Source organism: Papilio polytes, unplaced genomic scaffold (genome assembly GCF_000836215.1).
Source record: "Papilio polytes unplaced genomic scaffold, Ppol_1.0 DF822400.1, whole genome shotgun sequence".
NCBI classification, from domain to species: Eukaryota; Metazoa; Arthropoda; class Insecta; order Lepidoptera; family Papilionidae; genus Papilio; species Papilio polytes.
The window spans coordinates 596,468-611,255 of NW_013526804.1; the positions used below are offsets into that span (position 1 = coordinate 596,468).

The window sequence follows — 14,788 nt, forward strand, 5'->3', positions numbered from 1 at the left end:
AATAAAACTATTTTTTTTATTAGGAATGCATTAAATTCTGTTAAAGATGCATAAAAATATATGAAAAATGTTTTATACCTCTGACAATAATATTTCGAATAGGTTACTTCATTAAACAGAATAAATAGTAAAGTAAAAACCGCTATGTAAATAAAGTTTCCATTGATGTTTGTTTTGTGAATTACTTAACTCTAGGGCACTTCAAAGTTAAGTAAATATTTTTCTATTGGATTCGACAAATATTTGCTTAAAAGGTAAAAACCACGTAATTAAGTTTGCATTTCGAATGTGGTTATTCTACAAATATAACAGCTATTATAAAGAAAATAGTTCAAGATAGACAAAATATTCGTATAAATTACAGAGAAATATCTTCACAATATAACATCCTGTATAACTAACTATTCCAAACAACATGGAAAAAAGTGCAATAGGTATCTGAATTGTGCTTTGAGATTTTCTATTTAAAAACATCAATCTAACCGTAACATAAATAATACAACCGACTATCGTTGTATTCTGAACTTTATGCTATTACATTTTAGCGTTTATTTCGTTTGCATTTCTTGAAAGTAAGTCTCCAAAACGCTAGTCTAAAATCTGGCGAATAAAATGCATAAATAAAAGGATTGATTGCTGAATTAAACCATCCCAACCACGTTAGTATGTACATTAATACAGGATTTACATATTCTATAGATATAAACGGAGTTAAAATATAATATAAGAAAAATGGTAACCAACACGCGACGAAACCACCAACTACTAGACTTAAAGTTTGAGCTGTCTTTGTCTCCCTTCTTAAAGAAGATACTCTATTATTTTCAATATGATCTTTCATAGAATGATTTCTATGTCTACCGGTATTTTTATATTTAAAATTAGCTTTAAAAGTAACCTCATTGTAAAATCTAGATTCCCTTTCTTGGTTTAATTTGTAATTTTTCGATCTGGACTTCTTCGCGGCGTTGAAACAGCACGGACATTTAGGTTCAGTTTGTGTTGAAGATTCGCTTTGCTGAGTCGAATTCTTCGACGGCTGTTTAGATGCGCTTTGTCTCAAAGACAACTTGTCCGAACCTGAATCCGATTCAGATTTCACGCAGGACAGTTTTCCTTTCTAAAAAAAAACAAAGGATCATAAACAAGAATACTTTTTTTATCATATTTATAAAGGGGCACATCCAATTCTAAAATGAATTGCATCATTTAATGATCACTGAACGTTAGTTATGAATGTGGAGGGTACACAGGTATAAGTAGACCCAGAAAGAGATAGATGATCAACAAGGGAGTGATGACTGAGATGACAGATCATAAGAGTTATTTGAAGGACAAAAACCCAGTACGCCGACCCTTCGGGAGCATGATAAGGTAGCGGAGATGATGATGATTTTATGATCACCGAAACAATCTTTGTATCGTAGAGATTTTAATAAGATTAACAAGAAGAATTACCTTACTACATTTACTAGTGCTTGATAGCTGCTGATGTCTTCTTGCTACCACGCAAGATATTCTAGCATACACATACACCATCACAGCCATAGGTAAGAAGAATGAGCCCATAGCTGAGAAGACCACGTATCCCGGATTCTGATTGTACCGGCATACTCCTCCTTGATTATGATCAGGTTCATACCTGTTAATTATAACATGAATTAAATGTAACAAAAAAGAGAAGCTAAAACTAATTAAACTTACTTTTTATTTTACCACATATGCTGTAAATATTGAATGTGTCCGATTTTTTAAACATTAATTAGTTAGGATTGTAAGATAACCTACATTTATCTTTCTATTTCTTCGAAAATAAAGAGAAAACAATATTTGATGCATTTATATGCCACGGCCATATAATCTTTATTATGGACTAAGTATACAACAACAAACAAAACTTAACAATAGTATGTTAATATATTATAAGATAAATAAGCATTTTGTTGTGATATGTTCCAGCATAGACATATAAATTAAAATATAGTAAGCTAATTAGTACTAATAGATATTTACTTGTGCAACATTTATTAGCAACAGCTGATTATAACTCAAAATACAGTTTTTGGGCAAAATTATAACATTGTAAAACAATTTGAGATGGTACAAAACATAAATAAAACATTAACGATGTTATAATTGTTCTAATGTAACACACAACAATTCTAATATAAACACTTTTATAGCTGTGAAAATTTTTTTTTAATGTCATAAAAAATTACTTTAAAGTTCTGTTATAAAAAGTCAGCATTTGGAGGAGGCTTTTACCCTAAACGGGGTCCATACTTACTACACAATGTATACATATTATTTTGTACATTTATAAGTTATTTTCTGTATGGAATAAATAAAGCTAATAAAAAAAAAAGTATACAACAAATACAGCGTTACCTTAAACCATGGAGTTTTCTTGCAAGATACACCAAAAACTAATTAATGAATAATTAAATTATTTTTATTCTCACCATCCAAACATAGGCGGACAAGTAATCGCGCCAGCAGAAATCCACACAAAGAATATCATTGTAAGTGCCAGTTTCTTCGATCTTCGTCGTCTCGAATATGTCAGTGGCCGCGTAACTGCCAGATATCGATCGACACTGATCGCGCAGAGAGATAGAATCGATGCGGTGCATAACAGTATATCCAAGCTTATCCAAATGTCACATAGAATCCAACCCAGTTCCCATTTACCTGTGAACAAATGAATGCACAAGGGTTTGAAATCCCTGTCTCTTTGCTCTTGTCTTACATAAATGAAAATCAATATCTATACTTCCATACTAATATTACAAAAAATAGATGTGTAATTTTGTATTTATTGAAATAAATCAAAAACTACTGGGCCGATTTCAAAAATGTTTTGACAATTAAAAAGTTATGTTATCAGTGAATAACATATGCTTTATTTTTTGATTTCACGAGGGCGAAGCCGCAAGCAGCAGCTAGTACATAATAATGAGCAAATGCCTTTCTTTTGTCACCAAGATGAGAATGTGTGTAAATAGCAGATTTACATGAAGATGAAGAGAAAAAAGGTGTTAGTTAATAGTGATAAAAAGACACTGAACTCTAAGTCAGTAAATAAAGAATTTAGCAAATAGATAACAAGTAATAGAATGATTTTTTTCGGAGTAGAGAGAACCTTTTGTTCGGAGTATACTCACCAGTTATGTGAACTGCAATAGCTGGTGGCATTACAAATATGCCAACAAGAAGATCAGCAACCGCTAAACTGGTCACAAAACAATTAGTGACTGTTCTTAACCTCTTCGTAGTAACCACTGCTGATATTATCAAGGTGTTACCAATCACTGTTACTACTATTAATAGAAATAATATTATTACCACAGCTATTTCAAAATTATCATATTCATTTCCATTACAAATTAATTCTGTTACATCTGTATTATTAGTAATATTACAAATATCATTTGCCAATTTATTTTCATCTACATTTGTTACTATTTGGTAAACGTTTTTTGTTATATTGTAATTTTCTTCTGTATTTTCTATATATATTTCCGATCCTATATCTTGGGATTCGTTCCATTTTATATTTTCTATGATTTCAAAATCTGCTACGGATATCATGTGACTATTCTCTTCTTTTCGCAGTGTTATGTTGATTGAATGACATTTTCTGAAACAAGTTTTTGAGATTAACAAAGTTGATCTTTAAAAAGGTTCTATAAATATTTGATCGCACTACAAACATGAAAACAAACAAATCTATTTCATCTGATAGTAGATATTGTTTTAAAATGAAAAAACAAATGAAGATCACACCTATAAAATCTTTGTTTTTGTACCTCATGAACGACTGACCAACATGATTTTGAAATATCTGATCTATTTATAAAATCTAATATGTCATTAGTAAAGAACTAAATATGAATATAATAATGAACTAAATGTAAGCATGATCATCAGCCTTTGTCTGCCCATTGATGGAGATAGGCCTTCCCCAAGCCTTAGAACGCGGTCTTCCACCTTCCGCATCAAAATTCTCGCTGTACATCGATGTCGGGAGGACGCTGACTTCTATTCCCTATACTTATGTATATTTTTCATGAATTATTTTGAAATTTTGGTGAGGCATAATATGTCAATGTTAGAAGTATAAAACAGTCGTATATTCACAACACTACGGCGATAGAAGTACCAGGTTTGTGTTGTGTTTTGATATGACAACGAAAGTTATCTTTTAATAACGCTATGTGTTACAAAGTTCCAAGTCCGTATGTCTCCTTTATTATTCTATTCACGTTTGTGTCGTAAAAGTGAAATGAAGTCATGTTTCTAAATGAAATATGTCACACTGATGTGATTCTGTGTAACATTTCTAATCGCATTTACTTGTTAAAAAAAAACAAAAGACATTATCATAGCTTAGGTTACATTTCTTAGGGCTTCCTAAATAAAAAAGATTGTGTATGCGTTATTCCAATTATACATACTAATATTATAAAGTGCAAAGATTTTGTCTGTATTGAAATAACTCTTTTTAGTTATTTTACTACTTACTACTTGTATTGTGTGAAAGAGGATGTGCTTAAGAAAGGAGTGGATTCAGATATGACGGCTGATAGAGATGTATGGAAGAGCGGCACATACTTACTACTGGGACGATTTCAAAAAATCTTTCATCATTGAAAAGCAACGTTATCAGTGAATAGGATAGGCTATATTTCATTATTATTTTTTAATTACACGCAGACGAAGTCGCAAGCAACAGCTAGTGTTAACAAAATTGAATATATCGCAAAATGGCAAAGTGGAACCAACTTAGCTAGAAGCTTAATTCGTTGAATAAATTACCGTAAGTCATAATAATCTTACTATCTTATTGTTACTAAACTGCTGATTGGCTCTTGATGAAATTTGGCATAGATGTAGAGGATAATCTAGAAAAACACAAAGGCTGCTCATTATCTACGCTCCCTTTTACATCTTGGGAAGGAGGGGTGGCTGAAAACCAGCTCGACACTGGCTCTCAACCAGTAGCGGTTAAGCTGAGCCTCCGCCTTTTGCCGTCTATTACAAATTTTTCAGGTTTGTTTTTTACAACTCTGTATGTATTCTTGGATGGCAATAAATAGGTTTTTTATTTATTTATCTTATTAATTTATTTTATTTATTTATTACTGTTTAATTTTTATTACACGCAGACGGACTCGCGGGCGAAAGCTACTTTTCTTATAAAACAATAAGTCATTACCGGCATTTAATTCTCGTCATTTTCCTTGATTTAACAAATTTATGACAGGGCTGTATTTAACTACTCAAGTAAGGTTTTATCTCGACCACACAGCGGCCGTTAGATTAACCTTTATTAGGAAAAAAGTTACATTTTCTCAGGAAATGTTCAAATGAAAGTGAATCAACACGCAACAAAGTAATCATAGTCCTTAACCAAAATACATTTTGTATAACAAACTGACCTATTTTCTAATAGTTTGCGACAAATTGGCAACCATAATCAAACTGTTATCATGCCTAGAATGTTGAATTTCATGTTCAGAAATAAAAATTGTTATAAGAAAATGTTACTTGGTGATAACATAGCTATTCATTGGTGATACAATTTTTGAAATCGGCCCAGTAGTTTTTGAGTTATTTCAATACATACAAAAATATCTCTATAATATTAGTATAGAAGAACAAATTGTTAGGCAGCAAATTATGGTTAGGTTAGCAAAATTAGGCAATTACATACTAAGCTATAAATGAATTAGCTAAACTGAGAACCGTAAAGTATCACTGGTAGCTTAGATTTTAAGTAAATTTTTTCTCTTCATTTAGAACTAATGATTTGTGTAGCTCACCTTATAGGCGGTTTCCTAACTCGTTTTACCCATTCAATAGTGCTTATGGTTCGATAAATTCATACAATAGCATTCCGAACGACGTGGCATTACTTTTATTCCAGTGCAACTTAAGTTAACTAAAGCATATAAAATATTATTATGGGTTTTATTTATGTATTTTATTAATTATTTTTTAAGTAAGATTTATTATTACATAAGTATTTTTTTAGTATACATACATATATGAAATATGTTTATTTTATTTTACATTTAAAAGCCAACCAGACGGAGACAAAATAATTTTAAAAATAAAAATAAGTCGAAACTTCACAAACCCAGCATAATTGAGTTACGACGTTTTACGCAGGAGTCGTCTTAGCTTAAGATGCGAAATTTTACTTTGATATTTTAAATCCTTTGATCATTGGATATCCAAATACATCAAAGATTGATTGGCCGATCAGTTTAATAGACTTTATATTACATTGACAGCAACTTAATAAAAAAAATGATTAATTCTTTATCGGATGTTAAGGTCTGAGTATATCTGTTCTATCTGTAGAGTTTGTAGCCTAAACAGCTAAACGGATCTCGTTGAAATTTGGCATAGATATAGCGCATAGTCTGGAATAACGCAAAATCTACTTGCTTTTGTTTTTTTTTTTGTTTTAGTACAACGTGGACGTTGTCGCGAGCGAAAACTAGTTCGTAATGAAAAAAATTATCTATACTAATGTTATAATTGCGAAACGAAACACGACGACTTTAGTAAGTAAAAAACTTAGTGGTTATGCTCAATCCCGAGCGGAGGGAGTTGCGGGTTAATTTTAGTTTTTAATATATCCTATGTAATATCAAGGAATAAAGTACTCAGTTAAATTAAAGGTAGAGAACTCTGTTGAGTCGCATCAACTGATATTCCACAGTAAAAATGCAAATGTAAAATAATTCCCGAGGCCTAAGACGCATTACGAAGTAATTGGACCTTTCAGTCTTATCACTTACGAAATTACACTCTCGTTTTATATTAAAATACCTTGCAAATATATTACCATCCTTCTCATTTTCTTGGTTGAAATAGAGATAGCAAATTGTTCATGTCACGTTATACGAAATTCACTGTGTTAAGTTTACACTAACGTGCTACGCTGGCATTATATTTTCTCTAGACTCTTCCTGGTTATTTTCAATGATACTTATCTTTATACGTTCAACTCTCACGGTACGAATTTTATTGTACTTATCACTAAAAACCCTTTATGTATAAGATGTAGATTTAATCGATTTCTTCTTTATTTAACTCGATTTAAATTTTTATTGCATTAGTAATAATTGAAATAGACCCCCGATGGGTCCGAAACTTGTCAGTGCCGCCAACAGAAAAATAGACGCGAGTAATAACCGTTAAATAATTAGTTATAACTATGTCTCACGAAAGATTGAATAAATTAATTGAAATGATACTTTAGCATAACAAAGATGCATGTTTATTGTAATATACTTTTTTTTTTATAACATAAGGTGGCAAACGAGCAAGCGGCCACTAGAATCCGCCAAAATGGCGAAGCGACCGCTGCCCATAGACATCCGTAATTGCAGATGCGTTGCCTACCCTTAACTGACAGAGGAGGAGACGCACATAAAGAGGATATTTCCCCTTCCTATCGTCTAATCCACTTCCCCTTCCCAACCTCTCCTTATAAGAAAAGGGTGGTTAAGAGAAAGGGACTTAAATTAGGCCTTCGGCATCATCAGTACACACTACGGCACACTCATCAGACGAAACACGGAATTGCTTTCATTTCACGTCTGTCTTCTGTGTGGTCGTGGTATTGCACCGGGGGTGCCGGCCCATGTTAAAGCGGGAACTACCACTGTAATAATTTAGTATCCATATTGAGTAGCTGGATACTTCAAATGTATGAATCATTGCTAGATTGTAGACACGATCATAACCAACTAAATCTTAATAAGAAAAACCTAATTCTTAAAATATGAAGTAAAGAAAAAATCTTAAAGTCTTTCAAAGTAATCGCTTCCAAGACGATTATGGACCGTAACTTTATAAACGTTTTATAGGAGACGGTTCATTTAACAGACCGAAAAGTAGGGAGATATTTATAAAAAAAATGTCTTAAACTCTATTCGACTATAATCAAACTATGCTAATATTATAAAGAGGAAACATTTGTATTTTAGTATGTATTGGAATAACTGAAAAACTACTGAAATAATTACTAAAAATACTTTTACCATTATAATGTTAATTTATCGGTGAATAACATAGGCTTTATTTTTTATTATATTTTTTAATGCGGGCAAAGTTGCAAGCAATAGCTATTAAAGATGTAGGTCATTAAAAAAAACTATTGTAACAATAACACGTAGCATTTACATAGAAACCAGAACAGCTATTCGTAAATTATTTTATAATTACAAGTATTTTAATAATTTTATTTCATAAGGTGTGTATCTTTAAAATTAATTACACCGAAAAGCCTTAAAAATATGAATGATGAAACAAAAACATTGTGTTTTTTAATAATTCGAAAAGAATCAAGTTGCCTATCAGATTTATTTAATTATTTGTATTGCGTCTTTTTTAAGACCTTTTGGTTAAAGTGAACTTTTTAATATAAAAGCTTAGTTGACAAAGAAATTAAACATTCTCGGAATCGGCATTGAAATATATTTTCTATAAAATATAGGAACAAAGGTCGACTTAGTCTACATAATAAAAGGTACAATAATATTTTTTATGACGCTTAACTGTTTCTGTTCTTTATTTAAATTACTTCAAAGAATTAGCGTAATTTTTCCTTTGTCTTATACCTCCACAAGAATAATGGAAATAACAATGGCCATTAACATTTCAATAATTGTGTGACATTATTGTAAGAAAGGGTTGCAATAAAAAAGAACAATTTTAATAGAATTATTTGAATACTTATTTATTAAAAAATCACGTTTAAGAATAGAAAACAAAAATAATATTTTTAGGTCTGAATATTTTAAGTTTTTAACATTTTTGTATTTTAAAATAATAATATAATCGTTTACTGATCTCGTTCTATGTATGCAAGTCCGGGATAATTAATTTTAAAACAAAAAGAAACTACTTTTAATTTCGTGTTTTTAGATTTTTATTTCATTTTACTTCCATTGGCAAGTAAGTGGAAGTGTTCCGGATATTAAAATTCATTTTAAATCTATGATCCATTCAAGGTCACGAGATAACTGAATGATGAATTCGAAAAATCATTTATTTTCAGTTATTTATGAATGATAGAAATGAAGATTATAATCATCGTGATCATCATTATACGTCCCCCACTAAGTTAGCTACCCCCTACTCTAAGTTAGGGATGATTAGGATCACAACAATATTTTTTTTTCTCAAAATATTCTTAAAAATCACAAATTCAGGTTATTTTAGTAAAAAGATCTAACTTATTATTAAAATTACTGAAGACACTAGATACACTAAAAATTAATAATTTCATTTTAAATACTTACAGATTTGAAAAAACTCACAAAAACTATTTATTGACACTTCACATTCACTTATCAACAGTAAAGTTCAAATAAAGTTCACACAAAAAAATATTTACGTGACGTAAATAATTAAAAACCAATTAAATATTCATTAACTGTTATTAATATAATAAACTATAGAAAAACGAATCGTTTAGTTGCGATAGAGGTAAGTTCCCTATTTAACGACGACCGCTTTCGTCCAAAGCTCTAGCGATACTGAGGAGCTTTTAAGTTAGGCTTGCGTTTGAAGCTCATAAGTTCTAATGATAATTACAGTGGTACGAACCTAGCATCGATTCTTAAACTATCCAGTACATCAAGAGAAGAACTTAAAATAGTACAAGTAGACTTGAGTAAGAGCCGTAAAATAATTAGTTAATAGTACAAGTACTTTGTAATATACTGCTTTTGACTGTTTCTGCCTTTACATCTCAAAGAATGATAATTTTTTTAACTATACTTCTATACCAAAAAAAAAATAGTAAACACACTTTACTTTGTGGCGTAGAATGTCAGCCATCATACCATATTTTTGTCTAATTCTCTCTTTAATAATAAGCCTTACATTTACGACACGCTTTGGACTATACATTTTCACGCTTCAACTTAGGGGATAAATAAATTGGAGAAAAATCTTCATGTGGGAAAATAATTTAATATAACAGAGACTTACTTATTCTTATTCACGTTGCTACAAGTGCTCGTAAAATTGAAGTAACTACTAAAATATAACGTTATTTATCTATAGATAAATACAATTTAGGCGCAATGCCAGTGTCTACAGGTCTTAAGGTGCGTTTCCATTAAAATGTACGTTACTTTATATGATATGTTAAATTTGTTACTTAATATTTCAACAAATATAAAGGGATTTTTTTATCAATTAGTTTAATTACTAAAATATTGAATTAAATGCCAGCAACGATTTTTGAAATAAAACATTTTTTAATTGTAATAAAAGTGATCGATTTGGACGGCAAATACACGGAAAGATGTCTACAATTGAAAGAAAAAATAATTGTGATTAATGTCTCTGTCTATCAGGTAACAAAAAACAAAAGAAATACTTCTTAAAGAGAGATAATACAATAGACCCAAGGGACAAGATAAAGCAGTTTCTTATTACCGACATTGAATAACTTTATGAAATCTCTTTTGCTTTGAAGTTCGAAACAACGGAAATATTAGCAACACTACTAGCGGTCTACCGCGACTTTGTCAGGACAGAATAGAAAAAATAAACAAAAACTCTTTAATCAAAATCCCGTCAAAACAATGCATCTGTTTCGGAAAATAAACGACGCAAACGCGGATTTGCGAATACAAAAAAAGATGTAAAAGTCCGTTAATATCAGAAATTCTAATCATGTGTAGGAAATATGATTTTTTCGATATTACATACAGACACAACGATTTCAGCAATATGTGTAAATTTGTCCACGGCGCGTGGAATATGAATTACAATGGAAATGGACCTTAACAATGTTTTTATGACTAAATGTTATATGACTAAAAACAATAAATAGTTCGAATGTTACTCTAAAATAGAGCACGAATTTAGCTGAACTAAATGTAATATAATGCTTGTTAAAATTAATTGTTAACATTAGAAATAGAATACCGTGAACGAATATTACCTGAATCAAGAACACAACATTTACATGATTGGTTATTATATAACTTGCTGTTCCCGTGCGACTTCATCCGCATGAAATTATAAAAATATTTTTTATTGTTTACATTTGTCAAAATGTTAATAGCAAATGTCAGAATGACATGACATGACAAATCTTAGTATTCTTGCTTTCTTGATCATGGCTACAACTAATGGTCTCTTTCCCACATTAGGGTTTTCATCCAAAATATTTACCCCCTATTTATTTTTTAGTAATCCATAATTACCAACTCAGTATACGTCCCCTCAGGACGCAACCCAAGTTACAGGTGAGGCATTACTCAACCACACTGGCCCAGTGTGTTGGTTAAGTTTCTTCGCTGATAGTGATGGCATCACGATGTTTTCCTTCACCGTAATAACATTGGCTAAATTATGTACATATGAAATTCGGTAATCGAAATTCATAGTGGTACATGGCAGATAAACTCATTAGATTGTCAAGTGCTTAAACACCTAAGCTATTAGCGTTCTATAAAATCTGTTTACAAAAATTATCCATGTAATAATAAACAATAGATAAAATATAGAATAAAGGACAGGTGACTTCATTTACAAACTTCTGAAAGAGGACTTTTGTGCCAAGTATATTGTATAGTCTGTGACAGTAATGAAAGTTAAGAAGTGTTTTGATTAATGATGCCTTCCTAACCTCACCGAAAATCGCCCTTTCAGCATCTTTTCATCATTTTTTTGTCCTCAACTTAAGTACATTATTCAAAGTACTTTGTTATACTTTGGGCTCTTTTTTATTTGCTTTATATCTTATATGATGAGTTTGCTATTTTAATTTAGAATTGATTTATTTACTGTGATTTAGAATTAAACATTTTTTTTAATATTAGTGGATTACTGTTAATTTGCTAACATTTCCTTTAACCATTCCAACAAAGCTCTAGGCTTGTGCTAGGATATGGTTCACGACAATAGTCGAATGGCGGGATTCAAACCCTCGACCGTAAGATCGGTAGTCCGTGCCCCAAACCATTAGGCTGTTGGCGCTTATTTATCTTACTAATATTATAAATGCGAAAATGTGGAAGAATCTCGATGAAATTTGGCATAGATATAGTGTATGGTCTGGAAGAACACATAGGCTACTGACTAAGTTTTTGTTAATTTTTGAAGTCATTGTCGACAGCTGGTCAATAAAAACAAAACTTAGCTATTAAATGGTTTACATTGAATTAATTGTGTCTTTCATGATTTTGTAAAATACATTTAGATGTGAAACAGATTAAACAGAACATAACGAACATAATTAAATTTATTAATCACATTTTAATAATTAAATTATGTCACAAAAGAAAATAACAAGAGAAGAAACATAGTTCTTATTCCGTAATTTTATTTTATTAACATTTATTATCTTATTCAGAATCCAGCGGGCACCTCGATTGATATTTTAGTTTGATAAATACATTATTCAGTAGCGATGTGTTTGCTTCATCAGATAAATCAAGTACTACGAAAAAAAAACCTGTTTTTGCCGATTTTTGTGTTACTTTGTGGTTTTATCTCAAGTCAATTATATTCATAATCTGATAGCGTAAAGGAGGATATATTAAGAAAACATACCGTAATGACCTTGGGTATACGAGTATGTACATATTTAATTTTGGAACCGAATTTTGGAAAACACACTACAAATAGTAGTCGTATTGTATGGATCTAAATGTTGGGCCAACAAAGTTGCGGGTGAAAAGAAATTGCATGTGGTTGAGATGCGTATGTTAAGATGGATGTGTGGTGTGACCAGAATGGATAAAGTTAACAATGTGTATATTAGAGGAAGTTTGAAAATAGCGCCAGTGGTGGAGAAATTAAGAAGCAAAAGGTCAGCGTGGTATGAACATGTTATGCGTCGTTATAGGGACATAAACCAGAAAATGTTAAGAATGAATGTGAATGGCTACAAAGGAAGAGGAAGACTGACGAAAGTATGGATGATTGATGAAAGGAGTGGATTCAGATATGACGGCTGATAGAGATGTATGGAAGAGCAGCACATACTGTGCCGACCCTCCGTAAGGGATAAGGGCAAGTGAATGATAAAAGACATAGTACAAAGGGATCGAAACTGGAAATATAGGGTTCGGAAATTTGCTCACATCACAATCTTCTGCTATTAAAAATATAACAGTCTTGTACATACATATATCATTTACATCCATAAAATGAGTAAATAATGACCTAGAATATGAATAAAACTCCCATCAATGAAACAGCGAATATCCGCAATAAATAATTCACTGATGTATTATTTCTCAAAATTCAAGGAATAATTCATTTCACTCGTTTTGTATTACAGCAATCTTATTCTGCGTTCTACTCCATTACGCTAATAGTGTAATGAAAATAAACTTTGTACATAAAAAGGATGTAAAGTCATATAGGCTGTACTTACGTTGAAATATATAAATAAATATATTATGGGGGAATTTCACGTATACTTTCGTCTTGTCATCATATTCCATAATAAGCGAAAGCTTGTGAAAAAAAAGTAATTTTATAAAATCTCACTAAAATTCATCATCATCATCTCCTTATCCTACTCCCGTAGTGACGCAACAGGTTTTTGTCCTCCACATAACTCTATCATACGTCATCTCAGTCATCACTCCCTTTAATATCGCACTAATATTATAAATGCGAAATTTTAGATTAGATGTTTGTTAGAATTTGTAGCCTATACGGCTGAACAGATCTCGATGAAATTTGGCACAGACGTAGAGGATAGCCTGGAAGAACACATAGACTACTCTCTTTTGTTTTTTTTTAATTCCACGAAAGCTAGCTAACTACAAAATCTATTCTGAAATTCGTAGTCATGAATGAAATTAAGTAAACAATAAGTTAAATGAACAAGTAAAATTTCTTTAAAGTTTTAACATTAAAAATAAAGTTTTCAAATATGATATTCAAAGTTTAAGTTCTAAAATTCAAAGGTCATATGTAAAAGAGACTCAGAAGTTTAAATATATTTAAATGAATGAAAGATATAACAAGCTATTTTTATTCTATTAATAAATGATTTTTGTATTTCTTTTTCTTTATTTATTCAATGACTTTTGAAATGACTATTAATTTAAAAATAAAACAGATGTTAAATTGGTTGAGTTGATTATTATAGAAAATAAGTCAAATATACAATAAAAGAAAATCTAAAAGGTAATTCCAATTTAGTAAATTGGAGTTTCAAACCATACTACCTATTTCGATAGATATTACATTTTGAACAGCACATGTCCTCTAATATCGGTTAAAGTAAACAGCGGAAGTAACCACAGAGCATTTAACAATAAACAGGAATGCGGAAGATCTATTAATAATTGCTCTATGACATACACTACTCACCAACATAGCATATACTTCACTATACAATTATTTGTATAGGACACTTTACATGTAACTATTAAACAAACATGTTGATTCTGTGTCAGCGTTCTGAGACATAATTATTAGTCACTTTGTTATTAAATCAATACTGAAACGTTATTTTAATCTATACTATTATAATATAGCACAAACAGACACACTTTTTTGTTGCCTAAGACGTCGGCAATTACAGCATATTTTTGAATCATTCTTTTTTAATAAAAAGCCCTACACTTACGCCACGCTTTAGGCTATATATTTTCAAGTTATTAAACTGAAGGGGTAAATAGATTGGATATAAATCCTAATGTGGGAAAGAGACCACAAGTAAGGTAATTGATATTTTGACATTTGCAATTGAGAATTTGACACATGAACAAAATTAAATAAA

The 14,788-nt window shown here is 30.8% G+C and overlaps 1 protein-coding gene across 1 annotated transcript; it reads right to left on the minus strand.

Moving 5' to 3' along the window:
* Positions 1–493: 493 nt before the first annotated feature.
* On the minus strand, positions 494–3,814 carry LOC106106094 (probable G-protein coupled receptor No18). The gene is made up of 5 exons (XM_013286623.1): positions 3,810–3,814; positions 3,165–3,640; positions 2,463–2,691; positions 1,459–1,642; positions 494–1,120 (listed from the first exon to the last, which is right to left on the minus strand). The coding sequence occupies exons 1-5, from the start codon at positions 3,812–3,814 to the stop codon at positions 542–544; spliced, it is 1,473 nt and encodes a 490-aa protein (XP_013142077.1). The 3' UTR covers positions 494–541.
* Positions 3,815–14,788: the final 10,974 nt, after the last annotated feature.

What these genes read in the sequence shown, in the direction of transcription:
- LOC106106094 (XM_013286623.1), bottom strand. An exon ending in TATTGCAGTTCACATAACTG is followed by an intron (nt 2,692 to 3,164) that starts GTGAGTATACTC and finishes ATTTGTTCACAG; the next exon opens with GTAAATGGGAACTGGGTTGG. An exon ending in GCACTAGTAAATGTAGTAAG is followed by an intron (nt 1,121 to 1,458) that starts GTAATTCTTCTT and finishes GTTTTTTTTTAG; the next exon opens with AAAGGAAAACTGTCCTGCGT.